The sequence below is a fragment of the Mycteria americana genome, chromosome 3 (genome assembly GCF_035582795.1).
Source record: "Mycteria americana isolate JAX WOST 10 ecotype Jacksonville Zoo and Gardens chromosome 3, USCA_MyAme_1.0, whole genome shotgun sequence".
Lineage (NCBI taxonomy): Eukaryota > Metazoa > Chordata > Aves > Ciconiiformes > Ciconiidae > Mycteria > Mycteria americana.
This window is the reverse complement of record NC_134367.1, coordinates 42024016-42050175: the sequence shown is the minus strand read 5'-3', so window position 1 is coordinate 42050175 and position 26160 is coordinate 42024016. Positions and strand designations below refer to the sequence as shown.

General features: G+C 42.1%; 2 protein-coding genes across 3 annotated transcripts in view; both read left to right on the top strand.

The window, feature by feature from the left end:
• The window catches only part of UBE2J1 (ubiquitin conjugating enzyme E2 J1), a 29573-nt gene extending 21359 nt beyond the window's left edge, over positions 1 to 8214 (top strand). For both annotated transcript variants that reach the window (XM_075498360.1, XM_075498359.1), the window contains exon 8: positions 6202 to 8214. In XM_075498360.1, the coding sequence (XP_075354475.1) occupies positions 6202 to 6471 (270 nt within the window). In that variant the 3' untranslated portion in view covers positions 6472 to 8214. The remainder of the gene's footprint in view (positions 1 to 6201) is intronic.
• Positions 8215 to 9296: 1082 nt separating this feature from the next.
• LOC142408185 (gamma-aminobutyric acid receptor subunit rho-2) overlaps positions 9297 to 26160 on the top strand; it is a 39626-nt gene continuing 22762 nt past the window's right edge. Inside the window, exons 1-2 of the mRNA XM_075498354.1 lie at positions 9297 to 9484; positions 19272 to 19378. Coding sequence (XP_075354469.1) covers positions 9297 to 9484; positions 19272 to 19378 — 295 coding nt within the window. The remainder of the gene's footprint in view (positions 9485 to 19271; positions 19379 to 26160) is intronic.

Genomic DNA, 26160 nt, shown 5'->3' with positions numbered 1-26160 from the left:
AGAGGCAAAACATATTTCAGTGATGATTTGTAGCTTTTAAATATTAATTAAGGATATCTTCCTGTTTCTTATAACCTCTTTAAGTAAATCTGACTCAAATATTCTTACCATTTGAAGTATGACACTTATGTTTTAATACTGCTAGGTGTAGGGCTTACATAATGGTTTCAGAAGTGACCGAGGTCTGGTGGTGGGCCAAGGCAGCTGCTGTTATGACTGTGGCAAATGCAATCTAAATTCACTGCTAAATTGCAGGCAAATCCCAGCTAAGCTGTCTTTTTTAGAGCGGATGGTGCTGCAGATCGTTTAAAAAACCTAAAACACGTCAAATAACGTCAGACCATCTGTTGCATGTTTGCAACATATTTTCAAGATATGTAGAAATATAAACATGCTAATAACATACTTTTTTCCCCACAATAAGGATTTTTCCAGATTGTTCAGGATTTAATAAACTGTTTTATTTTATTCTTCTTATTACCAATCCTGGCTCATATAGTGGAACTAGCCAAAATACCAAGGCACTGCTAGCATTTTCTTGAAGAAAAAGAGACTGATTTTTTTGATTAATCCCTTTTCTAAGAAATTTGTTTTGATCAGTTATGCTGATTTAATAAGTAATGATTAACTTAATTTTCAGCAGAACAGTCACATGTGAAATGAGACCTTTAAACATATAAATGTATGTAAAAATACTTATATGTGATAAACTGTAAATGATGAAAAGTGGATTTATGTTTTAAGGGATCAGACTGTTACACTCATGATTGTTAGTTTGGGTTTGAAGCAATATCTGTGTTTCTGAGCTGCCACATTTTGAGTGTTAGGAATTTTCTGGAGCCATTGGGGAGTGAAAACTTACAGTCACACAGTGGAAGGAAGAAATGTGTAACAGGAAAGACTATGTTAAAGAGTTTGAGCTTGCTATTTTTGTGTTCTTATTTATGCAAAAGTTAATAGAAATCTTCTCAAAGTAGGGGGCCAGAGGCCTTGATATGCTAATAGGCGTGAAAAAGTATCCATACAAACCTCAGACCCTTTCTACTCAGCTGGGCTTCTTGCATGTGTAAAATCAGTTTGTTAGGTTAGTTCTTGTTGTGTAAGCAGTTTGTTTGTGCAAGCAGTATTTATGCAGGAAGAATGGAGTGTTACTTTTCTTCTCCTTTTGGAACAGTTGTAACCAGTCTTCATTAAAAACGTGGTAGTAAATAGGTGCTAAGGAAAGGGTCTACCTGTAGGTGAAGAGGACGGAATCTGTAGGCTGTGTTTTACTATGGGAAAACCAATCTACAGGCTGCTTCATGGGTGAATTTGTTCTTTCCAGCAACAATTGTCTATTCCATGATTTTTACCTTTAAGCTGCTTGAACGGACAGAGATTTTTGCACTTAATTAATGGCAGGACAATTGTGAGTACAGTGATGCCCTTCCTGCGATAGGTTTAACTGAATTCTTGTGTGAAGAACACACTGAAATGGGTCTCTGGCATGGCATCGCTTTGGGTCCATTCCCCCTGTTCCATATGGGGCCTTATTCCTGAAGAGAGAATTTCTCATTCCATCAGAATAAAAGATATTTTGAATTAACCTTCCCTTCTGTCAGCTTTCACTTAGAAAAAGGAGTATAGCGTCACTGACTAAAGAAGGACCAAGACTTACGGTATTTCGGTAAAGCATATTTCTTAGATTTCAAAACTCAATTTGAAATAGTAGTTTGTGTTTTAGTAATGGGAATTGTTATATTAACAGCAATACCATGTACTTTTCATCAAGACCTGCTTATTGGTTGTTCCCATTCGTGGCCCTGTTAGCAATGACTGAAGTGTGCAACACAAGTGCAAATGTTGCACACTGGCTGTTAAAATTTTGTGCACCTACATTATTAGAGAATCTTTATCCAGTATTTAAATTACTTATCTTTGATTGAAGAAAGGGGAAGGGGATGATTCTCACACCAGTGATAGTTGCTTCCCAGGAGAACTTGTGATAACACTGTCGAGGTTTGCAGGTGCAAGGCAACGAGTACGACAGCATGAGAACAATAAAAGGAACAATGCTGCCATGGAGGCTCTGGAAAATGCTGCCACAGCAGCTTGGGTAAAAGGATACAGAGCTGCAAAGAACAGGCTTTAAGCATTATTAAGGCTAAAACAGTAGGCTACCTAAAGCATTATGCAGTGTAGTACTTGTGAGGAGTCTGAAGCCAGTGCAGAAAACACCTCTGACTAGTCTACTTCTGACAACATATATATATATATATTTTTTTTTTTTTTTTAAATTTGTAGTAGCTGTTGATGTCTACTGAGGGCAAAGTAATGGTACATTACTCCTCTTTGACTGTTCAAATTGCAAGCAAGGTACTGCTGGAAGTTGGCTTGATAAAAGTAATTGCCCTTAGCATTAAGAAAATGAGATTCTTCCACATCTGAGCAAAAACTCAGGTTGGACTTGAGTCCAGATTAAGTCACCTACTATGCCAGTGGTCATCTAAATGTTGATACCAAAACTCTCATCACAGTCCATGGGACTAGTTAGTGGAGGCTAGAGAGCACTGCGGCTTACTGAGAAGCAGAGGCTGGTAGGCTGCATTGCTCTGCCTGTCCCCCTGATTGCACTGACTAGATCCACGTGGACTGTTGCGAGAGTCTGAACTCCTACCACGCTTGTAGCAACCTACATTTAGTGTATTTGTGTGGAATGGTGTCCCACCTTGGTGCTTATAGTTGATGAATAAAATTGGTACTTTAATAAGAATTATGAAGTGACAAGCTAAAAACTGTGGTTAGACTTTTTTTTCTGATAACTTGGGAATATATTAAACCTCAGTACGCTTGTTATTAAACGATATACTATAGTAGTATCCTGCAGTAATATACTGGCCAGTGAAGTGTTGTAATGAGGAGTAATGAAATAAACAGTGTAACTGAAGTCAACTAATCTTGAACTGATGAGGGAGGTTTCTGTGAGAAAATGGGGCTATGTTCTGATACGTGAGATTTATAGAAGCCCTTATTTTTAATCGTATGTTCTGAACGATATACTGTTAAAAAGTGTTTCCTTTTATCACTATTAAGTGGTGTCTTAAGTTTTGTAATACTACAGCAACAATTTTAAATGTCTTCGCAATCAGGAGTACTTGGCCTGACTTTGATTCATTAAAAAATAGACGTATTTCTTATCAGCTTTTAAGCCATGCTGTGTCAAACTTCAGCTGTTCTTCAGTGGGAAGTTACATGGACAAACAAGTATTTCACTGATCCTTTACCTTCTTATTTCTGTATCTCAGATCATGAGTATAACTGAAAGAGGCTTCAGTAACCCAGAGGATTTATATGGTTCTGAGTTCCTAGAGTTTGCTATATTTTTTAAAAACATCCCTTCTAAGATGATTATTTAATACTTCCAGCATTCTGATAAAAATGTTTAAAATAACAGCCTGGAGACATAAGTGGTGCAGTGAATGCTACCATTCTTCAGTAGACTGAACACAATGTAAATTTCCTTACTTGCAATTCGTTATATGATAGAACTTTTTGTTAATTCTAATATATGTACATTGTACTAAACTAGCCTTATTTAGCAAACTCAGATGGCCTTGGAGCAAAGTTTTCTACCAGTCCTAACAGTTTCAGAAGTAATATGACACATAAAGTGCATATTCAGTGACTGTAAAGGTCAGATGCTAAAGGTGGCTACAGTGTAGCTCTTATTAAATATTTTTATTTTTAGTCTATTAAGCCCTCATTTCCAACAACATTTCCAGTACGCTTTGACAGAAAATTACTTAAAATTGGATGGAAATTGTGTCATGTGAGGTGTTGCGTTAGTCTAAAAGTCTTGACATTTTTGCTTAAGGAGAATTTAAAAACTTGCCCTAAGTGAAGACAAGAAGATTGTGATTTTTTTTAATTTATAATACAGCCCGTCTGCCATTTTTGGGATTCTTAATAATTAAGTCTTCAAACAAAAAAATCTTTATCTAGGTGTATATATTATTTAAGATACACTAGCATCTGGTCCCAAATTTATATCGGGTAATGATCACTCCTTTCTCACTAACTTGCTTCTGCATGTCTGCTAATACTCGGTCATTGATTATGTTGGGAATGCCAAGGCAATGGATTAGCTCAGCTTTAGGTGAAGCACTCAGTCTTCCGCTGCGCTGATGCATCTAATTAATTTCCTCAAAAAAAATAATTTAAAGCCTTGCAATTGTCAGTGTCAAGTTTCTCTTGAATTACAGCTCAGTTCATGTCAGTGTATGCCATGTTGTTGCATTCAGAACGGAGTCTTTCTGTTTTATTTTTGAATTAAAAATTTGCAGTGTTGGGAAGAAACCCAGGTGTGTGACAGCTAGTGCCTAGTTACTTTAGTAAGTAAGAAGGATCAGGAATATTTCTAGGCGGCTTCTTTTTCCCTTTTTTAAAAGCTACTTTAAGAAGAATAACACTTTGCCTGCTGAATTTGCAGTTCTTGCTTCCTGAATTCACTTCTCTCCCTCTCTGCTTCTGACAGATGGGAGTGTAGATGAATCTAGGAACTTCATTTTCAAAGGCTGAGCTTCCCTAAGTCTTTATTTTCCTTGGCATGAGGAGCTTTCAAGCAGGTTCGCTATGAAGCAGAATGACTTTCTTCTGCAGTGTAGTGGAAATCATGGCAAGCTGCTCATGGTGTTCTTGGCTGTCTCTGCTGATAAAATAAATCTTTTAAAAACATTTTTCTTTGAAGCTACCCAAGCTGCTTGCTTGCTTAGGCAAGAAACCTATGTAAACAGGCAAGTTGTCAAATGTGGCAAGTAATTACATCAGTACCTCCTTGGTGATAATAAACAGTGGGAAATGCTAATGCCGAGGAGGTAGGAAAGGAAGGTCTCTTCCCTGGGCTAGTTAAATCACTAACTAGGTGAAAGTTTGGAGATTCTTCTCCCACATGCAGAATGTGTGGCGAAAGAGTCACGGGACCAAGTACTACTTACTGTCTTGTGGGTCATCAAACCTGATACACAGTTGAGGACATTCCCTGCCTGGAATGGGTCCTATATGGAAAGGATATCTTTTGTGGATATAGTAGCTGGCCAAAACAGTGCTTAGGGTTATGGATACTGTGTCCATTAAAAGGCTTTTGCTTGGAAGCAAATATAAAAAGTCCAGAATTCTAGTTTTACCTGCTGTAATGATAATCAATCTTTTAGAAGGCAGGGGGGAGGGAAAGCTAACTCTGGAAAATAGCTGCAGGTTGCTTTAAGTGGGAATACCTGCAAACTGTTCTGAGAAGTGAAACGAAGACTTCAAAAAAAAAAAAACCTTTTTTTTTCAGATCTTCTTTTTTTAAAACACTTTAAAATTGAACCTTGTCAAAATTTTTATTTCCAACAACTGTGCTGTGTCACTATTTTTAATATTAAAACGTTGGAAGTTTGAGCCTTTCAGTATTGCAAGCAGGATTAGGCCGGTGGAATATCAGAACCCATCGTTTCAATCTTACAAACCGACTAATGATTTTCTTTAGAATAATACTCTCTTGAGCCGAACACCAGTTGCCAACGTTTATTTTTTTACCACATATAATGGTAGACTGACGTTTGACCAGTAGAGGGCAACAGGTATGTGCATGCATAGGTACAGTGCTCAATAATTTGTGCTGGAATCACTTGGGTGTTTTGTGTTCAGGGTTTTTGTTTTATTTTTCCCGGTGTTGGTGATGAGAGCAGACTTTTGGACCCCGCTGTCCACAGGAAGCAGTGCAGCATTGCTTAATTAGAGTTCTCTGGACTTCTCTCCTGCCTTTCTTGCACTCCCCGACTTGTTTCCCCTTCAGTATAGGTGACATTACAAATTCTCAGAGACTTAACTATCTGGAGGATTATTAAAGATGTCTTGAACTGCGAAGAGTTAAGCAAATCCTAGACAAAGATATCTGAAATATCTTGATTTGGAACGAATCTAGAATTGAAATATTGTTTGACAGACTTTCTTCAGACTTTTCTTGTCCTTAGAACTGCTAATTTGCAGCTTGAAATAGACTTCTCAAGGCAGCGTGTGGACAAAAATGATGGATATAACAATCTCGTAGCTACTAGTGACATGTATTATCAGGCTTTCCAGTATTAACAATTATTTGAAGAGTACATTTTAGTCCTAATTTTATTCCTTACTAATCTTATGCGTTGTCTTGCCTCACAACTCTCCATATTTCCTTTTTAGTCTGAAACTCAGAGTAGCAGTGCAGCAGCCAGTCAAGAGCATACTCCGCCTATGTCCACTAACACATCTATGAGTCCTCGGCAGCGCCGTGCCCAGCAGCAGAGTCAGAGACGGGCTCCGTCTTCAACTGACTTTAATCGAGTGCAGCAACCAAGAGTCAACATGAACCACACTGGATCAACTGTTCTGATTGTCCTTCTGACTTTTGCACTGGCAGCTCTTATATTTCGTAGAATATGTTTGGCTAATGAGTATATATTTGAGTTATAAGGTTGTTTCTGTTGTAACAGCAGTGGCTTGAATGCTTCATTGAACATTCTGTATTGGGTATGACATGAGAACTGTTTACAAAGGCTACTTTTTGTATTTACGCTTAAGTCCTTATGAATGTTAATGTACCTACAGATACATTACTTGTAAGAAAAGCGAAGTTGGACATTTAACTACAACAAGTATTAATTGAGTGCCCACTAGATACTTGGAGAAACAGTGCAGTGGAATAGTAACATTAAGGCATGTGGGAGGGGAGTCAATTTGAGTAATTTATTAACTAGAAAAAGACAATTTTAAAAAGTGGTTGATTCACTTTTTTGTATGGAACATTAATGCAATTAATCACCCCATCTAAGTTAGTATAAGATTTGACATTGGAGAAGGAATTCCAAAATGAAACACTACTATGTGTTTTTATCCAGTGAACTCCTAAATTAAGAGAGGATATGGTTTTGTAACCACTTTTATTTACCATGACACATTTCTAGAGGGGGAACACATACGAATTGGTTGTGATGCTGCTTTGTGTGTGTGAGAGAGGGAAAGGAGTAGGGGAGGAAAGAAGGGGCCAGAAAACTACTTGCATTATTTTGATTTTTATTTTTTTTCAGAAGAAAGACTGGATAATCTTTTGCAAGATTTGAATGTCCTCTTCTAATACTCTCAATTGTATATCTTGTTTTTTTTTAAATTTGAAGATTATATAAACATGTCTATTCTTGCAATAGTTATAAATATGTAATATAATTATTTACCCAGAGCTATTGTCTTTTAATTATACCAGAAATATACATAATGTGTTGAACTGAATTTTTCATACGTGGTTTTATTTACTAAAGAAAATTTAAACCTTATTATACTTAAACTCTCATCTATATGAACATGCTTAAGAGAAATATTTATTAAAACCTTGGTAATAATAAAGAGTTTCAAGCCAGTCTTCGGTTATGTTTAAAGTATCACATGGCCTTTTGTTTGGGTTTTTTGTTTTGTTTGTTTTTTGTTTTTTTTTTAAACCTAAAATCAATATTGGACCCAGAGGCTTTCTGCATTATTAGTTTATTAAAAAAATAAACAACTGGTAATATTCGTGAATGCTGTGCAATCACATATACAAGCAATAGACCTACAGTTGTTCGGGTTTTGAGAGGTTTTGTCTGTGCATATTTAAGTATTGCAGTGAAGCAGAAGAAAGCAATCAGTGGAATAATTTTCCTCTTGTGTTATTGATCAGATTTAAATGTATTCTAGCATGTTTATTTCAAAGACAATGACATTTAGCTAACTTTCATTTCGTTGCTGTCAAACATGATAGCACTGATGTAAGTGAGATTCTCATCCTGTTTCTCAGAAAGTATTTATCAAGCTACCTACAGCTTTCCTAAATTTTGTTAAATATAGTATGTATTAGTGTTTTGAAACATTAAAGTAGCTATAACAAATTCTAAAATAAGGAAAGCCCATTGTGTGTCTAAGGGGGATGTGGAAATTAAAAAAAGCCAAAAACTGAGCTATTTTTTAGCACTTGAGAATTGTTGATAATCTTGTTTGCTGGTACAATAGAACAAAGATCAAAAAATAGTTTTCTTAAGCAGTTCAGACAAATGTAGTTCATTCAGCCAGTTCAGCAGTTACTTACACATTCTGCTGCAGAACAATTTGATGTCATTATATTAATTGATGTGGTTTTTACCTAATTTGTATATTTATTTCATTAGAAATAAATAAAAAAAAACCAAACCGCAAAACGCAAAAAAACCTCCCCAGATCCTGTTTCCTAGTTGGTATGCTGCTTGAATACCTGTTCTGTTCAAGTATGGCAAACCTGGGCTCACAGAAGAGAGTTCTGGAAGAGGTCTGACCCAAAAGACAGTTTTTCTGGGTTTTGACCCGCTTGCTCCTCTGGAAGCTTTGTTCTGAATGTGCTTTTCTTTTCCTAGAGACTCACTGCTGTGCCAAGCAAACTTTTGCTGTCGTACCTGTACCACACACTGGTTATTAGTAAAGCAGCTAAGTCTTCTGCGAAGAGGTGGTCTACATTGCCCTTTGAATGGGCCATGAGAAAATAAGCTTCAACTGGTTTCTGAAAACAGCCTCTTCCTTGTGATTAAAGAAATAGCTGCTTTGTAGCTTTTAATTTTTATTTCAAACCTTTTTTTAATAAAAGTTAAAATGCCTGATTGTGCAAATACCTATTTGAATAAATAAATATTAATGGTGACTTGATTTATGTAAATAATCTATTGCATGTATAGACACTGTGGGGGTTGCTGTGCTTTAATTTTCCTTTAAAAGTTAACAGTAAATAAAATCATCATTTTCAGAGGAAATAGCTCATCTTTTATCTTCAACAGCATAAAGAGCCAGACTGAATTGGAAAATAAACTCTCAACTGCTATAAACCTATCAAAATATGTACATTTTACGATGATATACGTGTCTGAAACATGGCACAGGCGCTTTCCAGTTGCAAAAGATGCCATGTGAAAGAACAGAAGATCTGGGAAGCCTAATGAAAAGGGACAGCCCGGTTTTACACAGTCTGGCAGAAGGATAGCACTGTCCTGAGATTAGGGGATTGAGCAAAAAGCCGGCGTGCGGAATTGCGGGTTTTTATATAATGGCTTTAGTAAATATCCTTTAGGACCCAGTGGAAATGTTTGGTGAGGCAAACTTCATGAGTAATGGCCAATCACTAAGCGGTGAGGAGGGAAAAGCTTTGAGAAGCCCCTGAAAGCCTGTCGAAAACATCGCGTCGGGGAAGCAGCGTTTCTACCACCGATCGCCGACAAACACGCGACGCCGGAATTAGAGTTGATTCAATGTTTAAACCCGGGGGCACTTGTACTGCAGGAGGTTACTGGCGTGCAGAGTGCCCGACTCCTATTTCCAGCAAGATGCCTTATTTTGCAAAACTCCTTTTATTAATCTTTTGCTTAGTTCTCCTTGTGGAAAGCAGAAAGCACAGGAGGAGGAGGTGGACAAGCCAGCTGGAGGTGCAGAGGGCAAGGTAAGGGTTTTTAAAACACATATGTTTCTCTTCCTGTAGTGTTATAAATACATTACGTAGCCGTAAAAGTCTGCCCTGTCAGTGTCTTTGTGTATATTGTATGTGCAAACAGCTTTATAGATGTTTTTTGCATAGTGTCTGATACTATATTCAGTTTTAACTGTAAATGGACATGTTTAATGATAATTAATGAGGCGGGTTTTACGGATATGTTGACCACTTCAGCTTGGTAAATATATTCTTAGCCCCATATGTGAACGACAGAATTCAGAGAAGTTGCAATTAATAGAGACGTGCAAATCTGCATGTTCCAGCACTGTTTCAAGAGCAGGTTATTTACCCTGCTTGCTGGAATGTCTCTGCTACTTATATTCACATGAAATCGCACGTTACTTTCTAACAATTGGAGGTGGAGATGTTGGTTAGCATGTGTGGTATTAATTAATAACATATAAATCCCTGGAAGTTATCCAGGGATTGTAAAATGAAAAATATATTTTGAAGAAATACATGGAAGCTTCACAAAAATAAGTATTTTAAAGTCAAAGTAAAGGCACAAGTAAGAGTTAAAGGTCTTAGTAAAGTTTATTAGATTTACTGTTGCTGAGATTTGACCAGAGGTTTACATTAGAAAAGATAATCTTCCAAACCTGTCAGTCCAAAGTATGTTAACCTTTTTTGTAGTTATGTCATCCAGTGGCAATTATATCTTACAAGGGCTCAAAAGGGCTTGTTCAAAGGGCTCAAAAATAAAATTGGCTTAATCCATTTTATTAAGTGGCTTCACTATGGCTGTAAACCTTCATATTTTCATTTATTTTGGGGTTTTTTTTGGTTTAACAGTCAACACTTTTATTTTATGGGAAGTGGTGTTACTTGACCATTTTACAAAGAAATGTTGTGATATAATTGAAATGTCGTGGTTTAACCCCAACCTGCAACTAAGCCCCACACAGCCACACATCCCAGTGGGATGGGGGAGAGAACAGGAAGGGTAAACGTGAGAAAACTCGGGGGCTGAGATCAAGACAGCTTAATAGGTAAAGCAAAGCAAGGAATTCCTTCACTACTTCCCATGGTCAGGCAGGTGTTCAGCCATCTCCAGGAAAGCAGGGCTCCATCACGCGTAATGGTTACTTGGGAAGACAAAGGCCGTCACTCTGAACGTCCCCCCTTCCTTCTTCTTCCCCCAGCTTTCCATGCTGAGCATGCCGCCATATGGTATGGAATGTCCCTTTGGCCAGCTGGGGTCAGCTGTCCCAGCCGTGTCCCCTCCCAACTCCTTGTGCACCCCCAGCCTCCTCGCTGGTGGGGTGGGCTGAGAAGCAGCAAAGGCCCTGACTCTGCGTAAGCACTGCTCAGCAGTAACTAAAACATCTCTGTATTATCAATCAACACTGTTTCCAGCACAAATCCAAAACACAGCCCCAAACTAGCTACTGTGAAGAAAATGAACTCTTTTGTGCCAAAACCCCCACAAAAGCAAAGAATAGCTAATATGCTCTCAGATTTATACTACTTATTGAAACATACAGTAGCATACGCTTTTAGTGACATAAATGTTATAAAGCTGAAACGGGTAGGGCCTGAGCCTGAAATCCTAAAGCCAACTGAAGTTTTGCCACCGATTTCCACAGAGTCTCCATTATTGAATGAGGTCTTTCATTTAACTCTGTAATTTTTTCCAAGTCTTTGTTCTGGGCAATATGGGGGATTCAACAATAACATTTGCTTGCAAACCATTCACATGTAGTAGAGATCATCTACTTTGAAGTAAAAAAGTACTATAAATCTTTCTTTTAAACGTGACTTTACTCAAAAGTGGCGCCATTCTCTGGGTTAATAAGTTGTTTGAATATTTCGTACTTTATTTAAACATTGCAAAAATAATTTACAATTTCTACAGTGCTGTTGTTTTTGTGAAGTTGTGATAGAGTGGAAATCAAAGCACTGCTAAAATTATTTATAGAGATGAACTTACTGTAAAGAATGACTGACACTATTTGGTTCCCTGTGTAATAAGGATTTTAATGAACAGTTTTCCAGCCAGGTAGAACCTGAGGAACTATATGTCTTTTATATTTACATTTTCTATGCAAACAATGTACTTACTTAAAAGTATATAAAAGTAAGTATATGGGGCTATTAAATGGGAATGACATTTTAAATACAGAGAAGTCTGCAATATTGCAAAAAAAAAAGTGTACGGAGCAATGACACTGATATCTTAAATTTCCAGTTATGTAAAAAAAAGTACGGTTGTCTCTAAACCAGCAATGAATAGTGGACTCTTCTAGTAAAAGGAAATTAAAACCAGTTCCTATGCTGGTTTTCTGATCATGTAAGAGAAATGAAAACAGTGTCCTTTTTAATAACATCTTCTGCCTAGTATTCCTCTTGCTGACTGACCATAAGAAATACAGTAAATGTATTTTACAGTAAATGTATTAGCCGAGAAAATTTTTTCCTATGTTTGGGAGTCTGCATTTGGTAAGTGTGATGTTGTGTCCTTTAAGGTGATACATCAACCTGATCTGAAGATCTTGATATTGATTTCAAGAAGCTCGCTTGGGTTGTGCAAGTGCAGAACATCTTCAGTTCTGTAGTTCGTTACTTGAACGTTGTAGAGAGGTTCTTACCCATAGAGCTCTGCCGCCTTGGGGTAACTGGTCCCGCGGGCACCGAGATAGCTGTCTGCCCAGTGCTCACAGAGAAGTTCTTGAGCCTGTGCCTTCATGGGAAAGGAATATGGTAAAGCCAGGTTAGGGCTGTGGAGGTAGGAACCCAAATTAAGAAATGCCAGGTTAAGGGTTGCCTGTGCATCCTTAATTACTCCCCCGGTTTTACATTAATATTGAACTGTAATGCATTATTTTTTCTGTGAGTGGTACCTCACCCAGCATGCTGAATGGATAACATTTGCTTAATTAGCAACTATGTCGTGTTTCATTTTCTCTTACTCCTGCACCCCCCACCGCACTGATAATGCAACTCTTCTACAAAGCAGAGGTATGACTTAAAGAAGCAACTGCCTCTGTGCAGCATTGCCCTGACCATTGCCTGGAGCAGCTTCGCGTTATGCTCTGGAGAGCCCGGGCTTTGCGTAGGAAATGGGTGTGTGCTCACGGAGTAGCAGCTCCTGGCTTTGTCCTTTGATGGTAGGTTTTTTACATTTTCCAGGGATACGGTCCCTGTCTCTTATCTTTCTTACAAAACTGGGTGAAGGGATTGAGTGACACCTATTTGTATGAAGTTGAGAGCATTTTTGCTCATGTACAAGCTGGCGAATGGTGCACGAAGCCAAGGGCTCATAACTAACAAGATTTGTGGGTTAAAAAATTTTGCATTTCATTCTGCTTTAGAGAAATCAAGTGATAAATGAACTGCAAAATAAAACCCATCAGTCACCCGAGTGACTGCTGGGCAGGGGATGTTGGCCCCAGCGTTACCTACACACCAGGGAATAAATTTCCAGAGAGGAGGTAAAGACTTTGGTGCTGGAGGAGATGGTGTAAGTGTGGAAAGGTGCAGGTGTATGTGTTGGATGGGCCATCGTCTGTGCTGCCGTGTCGCTAGCCGGGATTTTCCAGGGAGCTGTGTGCTGCTGCCAGGCCATGCCAGACCTGCTGTGTGTAGTACTGACTGTACAATGCGTGTGGATGTCTGCTTGTCGCTTCCCCGGAGCATCAGCCTTACTGTGAGTGCCAAGCAAGTGCTGTTGGCACGTCCAGCACTGGATTGGAAACAGTTCGGGGTACTCATCAGTAGCTCTATGGTGGCTGCATCTCAGGAATTGCAAACAAATGCTGGTAGTCCTCCTAGACTATCCGTCTGGACAGAATTTCCACACGGAAAAAGAGAAACTCTGAAAAATAGTGCTTTTGTTAATATTTATTGCTCTATAAAAATTGCTGGTAGTGCTTCTGGTAATGTTTATTCTTATAAATTGTCCTAGAAGAGAGGACTCGGGAGACATTTGCCATCTCGATTGTGCCCGTGAATGCTGTGTTTCCAATGGCCTCTGCACCGGACAGACAGACACAGTCTGGCTCCGAGTCTGCTTATTCCTCTCTCCTAACAGTTGCGCAAAGCCTCATGCTTCAACCAGCAGAAACACAGCACTTTTGAAATGGAAGTGGCTTTGAGCTTCTGTTAGCTACGGGCTTCCTGCCAAGGTTTTTGGAAGTGGTCAGTGATTTGGAGTATCTCATTAGAGATGTAATTTTCAGGACACGCTACATGCCAGCCTTAGGTTGGGACCCAGAAGCAGAAGTAGACTATCGGGGCATGGCAGCTCGGACCTCAGCCCACAGACTGTTTCTCCAAACAGCAGTCCACTGGGGCAGGTGGTCTGCTGATCCCTGCTGCAACGGCTGCTGCCGGCAGCCATGCTCTCTCCGTTGCCTCGCGGGGCTGCATTTTTTCCCCCAACTTTCAACCAGGTGCGGCAGACAAGTCTTCTGGCCCCTGATACCTCCCAGCCCCTACTGATCCCCCCTGCTTTCTGGTGATTTTGCAGAAGATACAATGTTTGTAGGTGGCTTAAGAGTTAAAATGTTGATAACCATTTTTTTTACAGGTGTGTTGCTTGCCTGGGGTTCAAGTCCAGGGCATTGCACAGCCTCTAGTTGGGCAAGGTTTGATGTCTCCTGAGGCTTTTTCACCAACGCGGCAGCGTCACAGCAGGGCCAAATAGCAATGTGAAACAAAAGCAGGGAGAGACACGCACACGCAAATGGCAACAGCAGGTCTGAGAAGCAAACCTCATGCCTTGCCTTGGCTGTGTGCTCCAGCTGTGGCTCATGTTTGCAGTTATGACTTCTCTGCTGTTGCTCATGCTGCCGGCTCTGCCTGTGCTGCAGCTGTGTGGTTGTCTGCGTAGGCTGAGACGTTTAGAGCCTCAACGCTGCTTCCTCACCAGCCTGCATTGCATTCGGCGCTGCCTCTTCAACAGTCGTGCCTCCTGCCTCTTCAGGCTTCTGGCTCCCTTGGCTAGACCCGCTATCCCCCATATCTCCATCATTTGGCTCTTTGCAGCATTCACTGCCCAAGCAGCCTATTTACACCGGAAAGCTGAGCGTTCTCACAGTGCTGTACCTCTGCAATTAAACACGCTGGTTTACTTTTGCTTCTGCTGTCACGGGTGCGAATTACACTGATTTCACAAGTGAGGAGGGCCTGTAATTGTTTTTTGTTTTCACGAGCCAAAGATGACGTCCTAAGTGGCGCGGGGCGTGGGCACAGCCAGGCAGGTTGGATAGTTCTGCCCTGAAATAGTGCAAATAACAGGTTGAGCTTTTTAGCCTTGCGAGGGAGTGTCTCTGCATGAAACATCCTTGTGAATTTTACCTTCTTCTTGTGTTACTGTTGTTGGCTTTGGGCTGGATGGATGTAGGAAGAGGCAAGGAGTGCAGGGTTTGGGATATGCTTGGTTAAAAAAAGGCTCCATTTATTACTGTGAAGAACAAATGTATTCTGCATTCATCTCTAATGAGCTAAAAATATGAACAACCATAGAACAGATTTTTTTTTTTTTCTGGTTAAGACCCATACTTTATAAATCCAAGCAAAAATGGAGGGTCCTAAGCAATAGATGATATGGTGCGTTGGGCATGTGACCATGAAATATTCCTAATGCGTATGATAACAGTGATTGTGCACATCCTTTGACTTTGTGTCCATCATTTTCCAGAGTCTGATTTAGTTTTTTCTAGAAATCTGGCAAGGAAAGTCACTTTCCTTTCCTTCCTGCTCCAGGCATAAACCCACAGATGAGTCAGTGTGGAGCATGTTACATCCAGAGGCAGGGCCACAGAGTCTCTCTCCCCTGCGGCTCTGAGAACAAGAGGGACTGGGGTGGCCATCCATGTAAACCAGGATAAACCTGTCTTCTTGTGGAGCTACCAGGGCCTCTTGGGCAGCCGGGACTCGTCAAGCCCTTGAATTGGTGGCCCTGACAGGCCATGGAAGGAGACGTCCCCAAAATCGAGGACCTTGAGGTTCCCAGCTTGTCAGAAAGTTCTCGGCCATATCTGATCCTGTGTGATCCATGTACATTAATATTAAAGATACACATCTATGTGGGATACGCTCATAGCGTAATGGAGATAATAAATTTGGAATGCTCATCTAGGAGCGAGTTAATTGTTATGGCAGTCATAAACTGTTATTGTACCTTCTCTTTTTCATTTATCCTCTAGGGGATCTTTGCAGCAGTAATATGCTTCGTTGGTTAGAAAAACAGGAGGTTTTGTACCTTTCTTGGTGCTAGGTTTACACAGTGTGCACCTCCTCCAGCTTGCTGTGGCTGCTACACAAAGTAAATGACACCTTCAACTAATAAGTTTTGGGGTTTTTTTCCCAGAGAATATACTGAAGAGCAGTAAGATTTTCACTGAAACTAGAAATACTTTTCTGAATGCCAATAGGAAATAGGATAATAGGACCCAATGTCCCATGACCATGAGATACCATCTTGTGACCGAAGTCAGTGCTGAATTCTCCGGTGGGAGGTGCAGAAACCGCCCGGACCCTGCCTGCCAGCAGCTGCACTGTGCTCCGGATGGAGATCACGTTTTCTTTCAGGCTCACCACTTCGCCATCGCCTTACGCCATACAGCACGAGGACTGTTTCCAATTTTATAAGTTCTTTATCTTGCTCTGGAAAGGTCTGAATGTCTGCATAGATACCTGCTGCTTTTTTGAGTCCTGCTGAGCTGTTAGCTGTGATTTCTCATGCCGTCAAAATTTAAATTTCTTTGATATATTTGGCAATATAAAAAGGATCTATTTTATGCAGTTGAGACCAATTCTGAATAAAAGTGACTGGAAAGGAAAATATAAAAAAAAATTTAGGGCAATAATGGAAAAGCCTTTACAGAAGCTCAATGAGATACCTGTGCCCTTCTCTCCTCTGTAGACAGGAACAAGTCCTCACAGAAGACAGTTTTATCAAACTCATCCCACTTGAGTGAAGTGTAAACAGGGATAAAATTATATATGAAAAACATGGCAAAAAAGAGAAAGGGAGATGGGTGGCTTTAAGTGCGTAGTGGTGAATTGCAGAGAGTGCGTAAAGCTGAAAGAAACCCTGACAAATCTATAATCAGAAGTGCTAAAGACCATCAGTACCTCCGGGAGGATTTATGAGATACCGGTGATCAGATTGTCAGTAAAGGCGCCCGATGGGCAGGAGCGTTCGTGCATCCTTCAGCTCTGCGAAGGCGCTGGCGGCTGTATTCGCCTTTGCTGCAGACAATGAGGTATTTCCTATGCCAAGCAGTGGGGGGGTGGCAGGGGATACCTGCTGGAGAGGATCAGAAGATACCAGCATAGCTGGTGTCACACACTGTTAGAAAGAACGGCTTTTTTCCAAACAGACTCGGTCTTGCTTTTGGATTAAATTGACAAAAATAATTATTATACATTTCAAAGGCTGTGTAGACGGCCTGTCATTAAAAATAGCTCTATACAAGATCTTTGTAAATGGATTAAATTGCTTAAAAATTAAATGACAGACCTCTCTAAATTCCGAGTCGTCTGTCGCATACCTGAAAGACTGGGCATGAACTGATGATTAAATGCTGGCTATCAAATGCAACCCCTGGCTCAGGAAGTTCCTGAAAACCGGGTTTCTTCCGAAGGCAGTGTCGGTGTCCCCAGCCAGCCCCCTGAAGCCTCCGCAGCCACAGACTTCTTCTTAGCAACTCTCCTGTGTGCTGTTTGCTGGCTGATGATTTTTAAATGAATTGATCAGAGCTTGGCATTTCAGTGGGGCTGTGCCATCGATTTACAAGATGGCATTGTAATACTGTCAGGGTTTTCTATAGTATTTCCTCATACAGCATGCAGTCCAAAGTTTTACTGGATTTTTAACTTGATTTTTTCCCCCCCATTCTTTGAGTAGAGAGATTTGATTGAATGTGCACCGGTACTTAGGCCTTTCCCTGATGGCTACAGTCAAGCAGGCGCAGCAAGATCATTCTTCTCAGTAAGACGTTCTTCACAGTAAGGTCTGCCAGCTTTTCAGGAGCAGAGGCAATACAGCGGGCTGCCAAGGGGAGCACTTTGTCAGCAGCCCTAACCTTTGCAAAGAAACACAACCTCCCACTGCAGCAAGCAGTGAGAAGCCCAACTTTTGCCTCCAACCATTCCCATTAATGGCTGTGCTTGGGTTTATCCCCCTGCTTTTAGGTAAACATTAATGCAGCTGTGTTGGGAGCGCACTTGCCTCAGCTGGCTCTTTTTTACAGCCAGCAGGGAGAGAGATGCTCCGACATCCCGATTTAAACAGGAGCCCAAACTGAGGAAGGGGGATCCACGTTTTCCTATGTAGCATGTGCCCTGGAGCGCAAGGGCTTATATTCCTTCAAAACATCCATTTAATACAATTCTTTTAGTTCTGTGGGTTCTTTTTCACCTCCTTATTAAAGTAAGCAGGTTATGCGTGTTAGCAGCAGCTATCAACGCCCCTTAGGTTTTATCGTTTCTTTTCTGAATTGAATTCTCTGATGGGAAACTTCCAGATTTGCAATTTATGCTCAGTTTGCTCATACTCATCGTGATTTGTATTTTAATGACCATAAAGCACATCCATGGCCCTTCCACAGCCACACTTATGTGTGCGGTGACGGTTTTCTAGGCTCTGGATTTTTGACCAAGATTTTAAGCCTAATTCACCCTCATTTTTGTATCTACTAGAGTAGTCCCTTTATTTTTCCTCCAAGATTTTTCTTCTTTACTATCAGTAATATTTCTCCCACACAGGCAAATGAATCCAAACCCTTTTGTATAAAGTTCTTTCTATTTATTATTATTCTTTTTAGTAAGTTGCTGATAAACAGCTAATTGCAGCAGTATTTACAGCTTTGTCAGTTCTTATGCCCAGAGCAAAGGGGTTGAGGAATCTTAATGGGCCAAGTCCTTCCTGCACCGCTGGGGAATGCCAGGGATGCTGATCTGCGTTTTCTTCCGAAAGTCCATGTAGTATCTGTCTGTTTGCTGTTTTGTTACCCACTTATGCCATTTTAGTGACTTTCTTACACTTTTCTCAGGGGTTTGTTGTCATCCTTGTTCTACTGTTATATGATCTCTCAAATAAAAGGTTAGGACTTTCCCCCCCTTAATATTCAGAAAAGTGAAGGATCGCAGATCTTGCTGGCTTCTTTAGATAAAACCCCTCTTTTCCTGCTGCTGTGGAGGGAAACGGGTGATTTTGTCATTGCTAAAAGTCAAAAGGCAAAGCGAGCCCTCTGTCCACGCAAACTGCTGGTACTCAGCTGATGTTGGTGGGGCAGATAGTCTCAGAATAGTGTATGACATTGCGTGACCACCGTCAAAAAGAGCTTTCTCATGATAATGTCACCTTGGTACCCAGCCAAATCCTGGCTGGGTAACGTGTAGGACAGAGTCAGCTGCTTCTGCTGTTGCGTGCCTTGTCACATTTGCTGCATCCCGGCTCCTCCGTGAGATGCTGTGCTCTCAGCCTCTCCTCACAGCCGCCCCGGGAGCTGTGGTGTCCAGGGCGGAGAGAGCACCGTGTCCATCTTGGAGCCGGCTGAGATGGCAGGGCTGCCCACAGCGGGGGCCAGGTCTGACTTAATGCTGTGGAGAGGCAGCGTTGGGGCTGCCGCGCTGCCCTACGCCGTGGGGCTGGCAGCAACCCCGCTTCCCTCCGTGGGGCTGTGCCCACAGGGCTGCCACTCCTGGGACCCTGAAATCGTGCAGGCAGAAGTCGGCCACTCGGGCCGCAGGGACGTCAGACCAACACTATTGCTGTCTTTTGCAGTCACATCTATAAGAAGAACCATGACGTGACCAAAACTTGGAAAGGAAAGACGGAGCAGCTTCTCAGGGTTGATGACCATGACTTCACCATGCGGCCGGCGTTTGGAGGTGAGAATGAAACGGTTCTCTTGATTTCATGCTCATCTAATGAAAAGTAATCTAATTATCTAATTAATCATGTAATTAAAAAAAAAAGTCTCTGGCCAGATGCACCAGTGTGAAGGGAAAGGACTTGGGTGATTTCAGGAGATATTCAAGGCAAGTCAGAGGCCTCATCCTCACCTCATAGTCCTCTGTACAGCTCCTACACTCCTTTCTGTTGCTGAAGTTGGCTCTTTTTTTGGCTAGTGTTCCCCAGAGCTCAGGACGGACCTTCCTGGTAAGTATTTCACTGTTGAGACGATGAACAAGCTGCAGGTTTTAATGTTCACTTGTAGTCGTGAAGTTGCAATGACCTTTTCAGCTGATGTGATCAAATTGCAAAGTAAAGAACTCCTTAGGTGGACCACATCCCATCATTGCTAGAAGAAAACGGAGTATTTTTGTCCAGATAAAATCTTGTCTCAAACTCTCTAAAGCAACCAGAAGAGCAGGAGGGGAGGCCTCCATCACCTTCACTTCTGTCTTCTGTTTTACCCACTTACAGGAACATGCTTGCCTGGTCTTTCTAAGCTCACTACTGCAGAGGTAAAAGAGTACTTGAATAAAAAATGTGCTGGTATACCAGCATGGAAATCCCCCTTCTGATTAGATCAATAACCAAGCCCCTCCAGAGCTAAGAACAGAGTTTTCTGCAGCTTTTGCTGAATGACTAATACTGCATCCTTTGTCAATCTGGCCTTCTAGGATGAAGTGCAACATCTCCCTGTCCAGTGGGTCACAGGGGTGTTTTCCATTTTGCACCCAGTCTGTAGAACAGAGCTCCTCTGACCTGCCCGTTCCTGGCGTAGCTGGAAAGATGTTTCTCGCCCCGCAGTGCAGGTGTGCTGATCTGACAGCACAGCGCTGTCCCCATGCTCACAACTTAGATATCTCCAAAATCCAGAGTGCAAAATGTGTCATCACCAGTGTTCCCCCCCCATAATTTACTAACAAGTTGCGGTCCAGCCTGCCTGTTGGAGGTAACTCTTTTGATAATCAGTGGTAAACTTGATCTGCTATTTCTGGGGTTGAAGAGTTTGCCTTAAATTGTCCTCTGGGTGGAACATAGGCAAATCTCCCTGGGGTTGGTGTGAGCACATCTGACAAGCCCGGGCGTGCAGCTGAGGCTCAGGGCTGAGGTCTGGGAGCTGGCTCTGGAGGCACTGGGCATGCCTGCTCCTTTTTGAATCGGCTGTAAAAGTGACACTGAATGAGCTGCCCTCAGGCCCCTCACCTGCTCCAGACAGGTATCTCCTTGACAGGGATACTGGTGCTCCACTCTCTGGTATGGGAAAGGGAGATTGTGCCGGTACATTGCTGGTATCTCCTCTCCTGCCAGGTTGCTTCTTTTGGAAGGTGAGCCTTTCAGCAGGGTTGATTTGGGAAGGAACCTGACCTCTGAAAGATGAAAAGACCAGGGAGCTGTGAGGTTGGTTTCATGGACTGACCTAAATCCTCTTGGCTCCAGGAGGAGATGGTCATTGTCAGGATTGTCCAGCCAGCCATCTCATTGACTCAGTCTCCTGTTTGTTTGTTTGTTTATTGGTCTTGGTTTTCTTTACCTGACTTTTTAGGCTTATTTTTTCCATTCTTCTGTTCTGGCAAAGCCTGGATCTGTGAGGTCTTGGCTGGATGTCCACTACCTTCAGTCTGGCTTTATTTGTTGGCATGTTGCTCCGTCACGGATATCGGTGATCGTGTGCCGTCCTACATGGCTTGCCTAGCACAGCAGTGCTTTATCACGGAATCACAGAATGGTTTGGGTTGGAAGAGACCTTTGAAGATCATCTAGTCCACCCCCCTGCCATGGGCAGGGACATCTTTCACTAGATCAGATTGCTCAAAGCTCCATCCAACCTGACCTTGAACACTTCCAATAATGGGATCATTGATTTGTGTCACTAGATTGTATGTTGTCTTCTGAAGGGGCATAGGAGGTTGCATGGTTTCACACATGTGAAGATGGACTGTTGATTTGGTATGCTTCATCTTTCCTAATAGAAGACTAGACGCTGAGAACTAGATATCATGCTCTGTTGAGTGAGTTCACTAAAGTGTACATACGTCCCTAAATACCAGGTATGCCCTGTCCTGCTATAAGCTCAGAGGGTCCCCCCTACTTCCCATCCTGTAAATCCTCCGTCCTTCTCCTCTTCCCTCCCCAAGGCCTTAAAAGAGAGCAGTGTGGAAAGCTCCTGTGGCTGCTTCTGAAGCAGTAACTTTTTATTGGCTTTATTCTTCTCCTACTTTCAGATAGGAACCACTATAATATAGTAATCTGGCTGCAAATACATTTTCCTCTGATCTTTTTCACTCCTTACTGCAAGGCTGGTGCCTGTGCTGGAATTGTTCCTTTTCTCTCAGAGAAAAGAAGATGGTGTTTCTGGTGCTGAAGACCATCTCTGCTCACCCCCGATCACATCGGGAGGTGACCGTGCTTGTGTCAGAGACGGAGTGATGCGCTTCACTCATAAGAGAGAAGCAAAAATATACTTCATTGATATCAATGGTAAATGTGACAGTGGTTGAACAAGATTCGATGGCAAGGTACACTTGATTATTTACCACATAGAGGACAGGACAAAACTGTCAGGGAGACCCTCCTGTTGAGTCATGAGGTTCAAAAAAGGATCCCCTTGCTTTCTAAACTCCTTCTCAGAGAGGAGTCTAGGTGCGACTGGATCCAATCCTAGTCCCAGACTTGGTCAACGGTTTATGTCTAAAGGATTATATGTGTGCAATCAATCCTTTATATCACTTGGCTAAGATGTCAAAGTTTAGCATGCTATTAGTCACTTACCGAGGATCTGTTGCAGCAAGGAATCTCTCAACCTCGAGGAGTAACCTTGAGAGGCATCCCTGCTCAAGGGAAGATCCTGGTGTGGAGCCCACGGCCGTGCAGGAGAGCTCCAAGGGCTCTTGGGCTGCTCACTATTTATGGGGGTAAGATGATTGACTCATATTTGCATACCAACCACAGATTTTAGTTTCTTCACCGTGGTTAGGTGGGCGCATCGCACACTAGCCCTTGGCTATTGTATTGTTATCTGTCTCCCGAATCCACTTTGAGCCGGATGCAGCCATCACGACCAGATGCATCCATTACGACCACCACTGGTGGTTATCACCTGAGCAGGTTACGGGAGATAAAGGTGAGGTTGGGGCGGGGGGGAGCACACCGTCACAGCTTGTTCTACCGGCTCTCCTGGAGCAAACGAGAGGGGAGAAGCAAAGTGCAGAGGCAGGCTCAGGTTTGAAAGCACAGAGGATCCCAGGCTGGTAGCCCCTAGAACAGATAGAGTATGCGCTGTATGCAGTTGCAGGCACTGAGTGGACGGGACCATGCACAGCTTGTAAATTACAGCAGTGGGAAGAAGGAGAATCCCAAATGCTTGCCTTTTGCCAGCTCATGAGACAGCAGTCACCGCTAAACTGGTCTCGCTGAGGGTGCCATCCAAGCCGTATTTCATCATATTAAAATGCGAGGGAATAGAATAAGCAGAGAAAAATAGCCAGCTCAGAGAGACTGCAGCTGCGGGATCCTTATTTATCTTGGTGACTCTAGGTTGAATAGAGTTGGTTTTAACAGTAAATGGTTTTCCCGGCTAGTCAAGTCAGTGACAAACTCTGCTGGTCCCAAAGGGAAGGGATCAAGGTTTCCCTTTGGTGGGCAAAAATCAGTGTCAGTGTCAGAGATGGAATCTTACTAGTCTTCTAGGTAGCAGAGAAAAGCCTCAAAGCATGTTCATCAAAAACCTTAGAAACCCAAATCATTAAAGATTAGGGTGCCATGTTGGGTTTTCAGAATATTTTTTTTAAGCCAACCTCACTTTTTGCAGTTTGGCTGATGACTTCTGAATGCCTGATGTGGACAGACTGGACGTGCCACTCTCTCCTCGGTGTCACCACCCTGGCCAAAAGACCTGCTGGCTCCTGGGGTTGATGGGGTGGGATGTCAGGGCTTCTCTGGGAGGAGATCTGGACTCCTTCCCTCAACTTGGTTGGACATAGCTGGGGAGCCACTGTGATTTTTTTTTTTTTTCCTAGCTGGATGTATGTCAGGGACATGATGCCTGTGCTTTTTGGGGAAGCTGAGGGGTTTTGTTCTGTTGTGCTGATGGTTTAGGTTTTGATGTCCAGTGTCACCACCGCGCTGTATTTCTGTAAACAGACCAGATTTTTACTATTTTCATCAATGTCACAGAGCCCATGAGGAACACCTTTGTGCATAGTTCCCACCAAGCAGACACACATAGTTACACTATGCGTAACTTCTAGTTCCAGTGCTAATGTAACTGCATATTAACCTCCTCCTTGTCTTGTTTTCTTATGTGACCTCCCATCTAGCATTAGGAAACTGCTAGAGTGTAAAAACTTGGAGTAACATTTATAAAATTGAGAAATATCCTAACAGCCTTTGGTGAGAACATGACTTTTTGTAAAGGAAAAACGCAGTGTTTCTGTAATTTTTGCTCAAAACCTCCTTATCTTGCAGAGCTACCTGGGACAAAGGAGGGGCGTTAGGAAAGTCGCACTGAAGTTGCATATGATAAGAAACAAAACGTGGCAACAACTTTGTTGAGGCTCCAGCCCTGCAAAGCATGATTCACACGCATGGAGGTAGCTCGGGTGCTACAGGTTCTTGCACAGCTGCAGAATTATGCAGTGTATTTTTAGAGACAAATGATAAGTCTAATGGAAAAAAATATAAAGGAAAGAAAACAAAAGCTTATATTTTCCTTATATTACCTTAGATTTTTTTTTTAATTAAAAAGGTTTAAAAAAAATTAAAATATAATTACCTTATATTTTCTTCTGTAACGTTATTCGTCAGGCAGTCACAGCGATTTGCTATGCACTGTGAGTCCTTGCAGTTTTTTGCTGCGGCAATGCCAGTCAAGCTGATGTGGCCTGACCTGCGTAGGATAAAAGGCTTCTGTACTGCTGAAGCGGAGCAGAGGAGCCCGTGGGACACATGCGACTGTAACTGGTCGCTGCCCTAAGACCCTCTCTGCTCTCTGAGGGCAGCTCAAGGACCACCATCTAATGGAGAGTCCAGCCCCGTGGCATTGGATTGGGCCTGGGATGTTATGGTGCAGGTGGGAAAGGCAACTCCTCTGTGGAAAACATAAATAATATCACAGGGAGATTGTGAGCAACATCAGACTATAAAGAAACCCCGTACTGTAAAAGTGATGGTTCCCGAGCTCGGTGGAATAACGGGGAACTGTTAACCTTCAACATTTTTGGTGGACCAGTCTGCAACTTCGCCACTGAACTTTAAGCTAAAAAGGGGATGGGGTCCGTAGCTGCTTCATCGTGGCCACGGTGACTCTTGCTGGTCTGCAGAGGACAGTCAGCAAGCTGCCAGCCCAGCACAGCGGTGAGCACTGGACAGAGCAGGCTGGGGTTGCGCAGAGTGAAATGGAAGAAAAACATTAGAGAAAGGTGAAGGGTTTTTCAAGAAAAAGTATCTTTATAAAGAGCAAGTGAGCAAGCAAATGTTGTGTAAGTTGTGTTATTAACAGCCCAGTAAGCACGGTTGTCTTGCCTGCTCTCAGCCCATTAGAGACAAGCTATTGGGTGCAGTGGTAATGACAAAGATTTTTGCTTTGCCGATGTTCAAAGTAGCCTCCACAAGCTAAAATAGACTGCATTTGTTATGACCCTTAGGGAGTTATTTCCATGTCAGTGACCTCGTTCTAGCTAGCAGATGTTCAGGTATTATTTACAAATATTAATATTTAAAGATTATGTAAATGTTTGGTTTGCTGCCTTCCTTAAACATCCATTTTAAGCATTTCATCTATGACATCTCGTACTTTACAGGGACCCTGTGAATAAGCAGCTTTAGTTGATACTTAAAATAGCTGTATCTTCTTTGCTGAGGAACAGCTTAATGCTGTACTTTTATTATATTTCTTCATAGCCTAATAGCCTAACATCAGCTGGTCCTCGCTGCCCTTTCTTGGCAGTGTTTTTGTCAGGATGGATGAATGGTGGGGCGAATGAAGCATCAGTAGTTCACTTAGGGTTTGTATCAAGGGCTGGAATAAAACTTGCTTCTCCCTCAATGAGATGAGAAGAAAAGAAGTTGTCTGCAATCAGGTGGCAGCGGATGAGCGTATCCTGGTGGTGACTGCCTGGAAGCCGCCCACACATAAGAGGTCCCAGACATATGTACTTACATTTAAAAAAAAAAAGAAATATATATATATATATATATATATACACACACACACATGTACCTGCAGCAACACTGAAGACTTTTGCAGCTTGCAGACATGGGATCCCTTATGGACATTTGCGAGCCTCTCTGGGTGTGTGCAATATATCTGGCAGCAAAGAAGTCTCAAACCTGCTTGTTTCCCATGTAGAGAGTTTTATCTCAGGGCCTATGTGTGCCTCACTCCTTCAAAGACAGATGAGGGGACAGGGAGACTGTCTCAGAGAAAAACAATGAGCCTTTGAAATCACTGCCAAAGAGAAAAATTAAAGAGGTGTTGCAAAGCTTTAGTCTCAGAGCTGGAGTAGAAAACTGACACCAGGCATTTTCACGGTAGCACGCTATTCCCTATCTTCCAAAGCCTGCTGCAGTGTTAAAAAATAAAAACCACGTTTGTGTCCAGTACCCATTTCTGACTGGTGTCATGGTTTAGCCCCAGCCGGCAACTAAGCCCCACACAGCCGCTCGCTCGCTCCCCCCCGGTGGGATGGGGGAGAGAATCGGAAGAGTAAAAGCAAGAAAA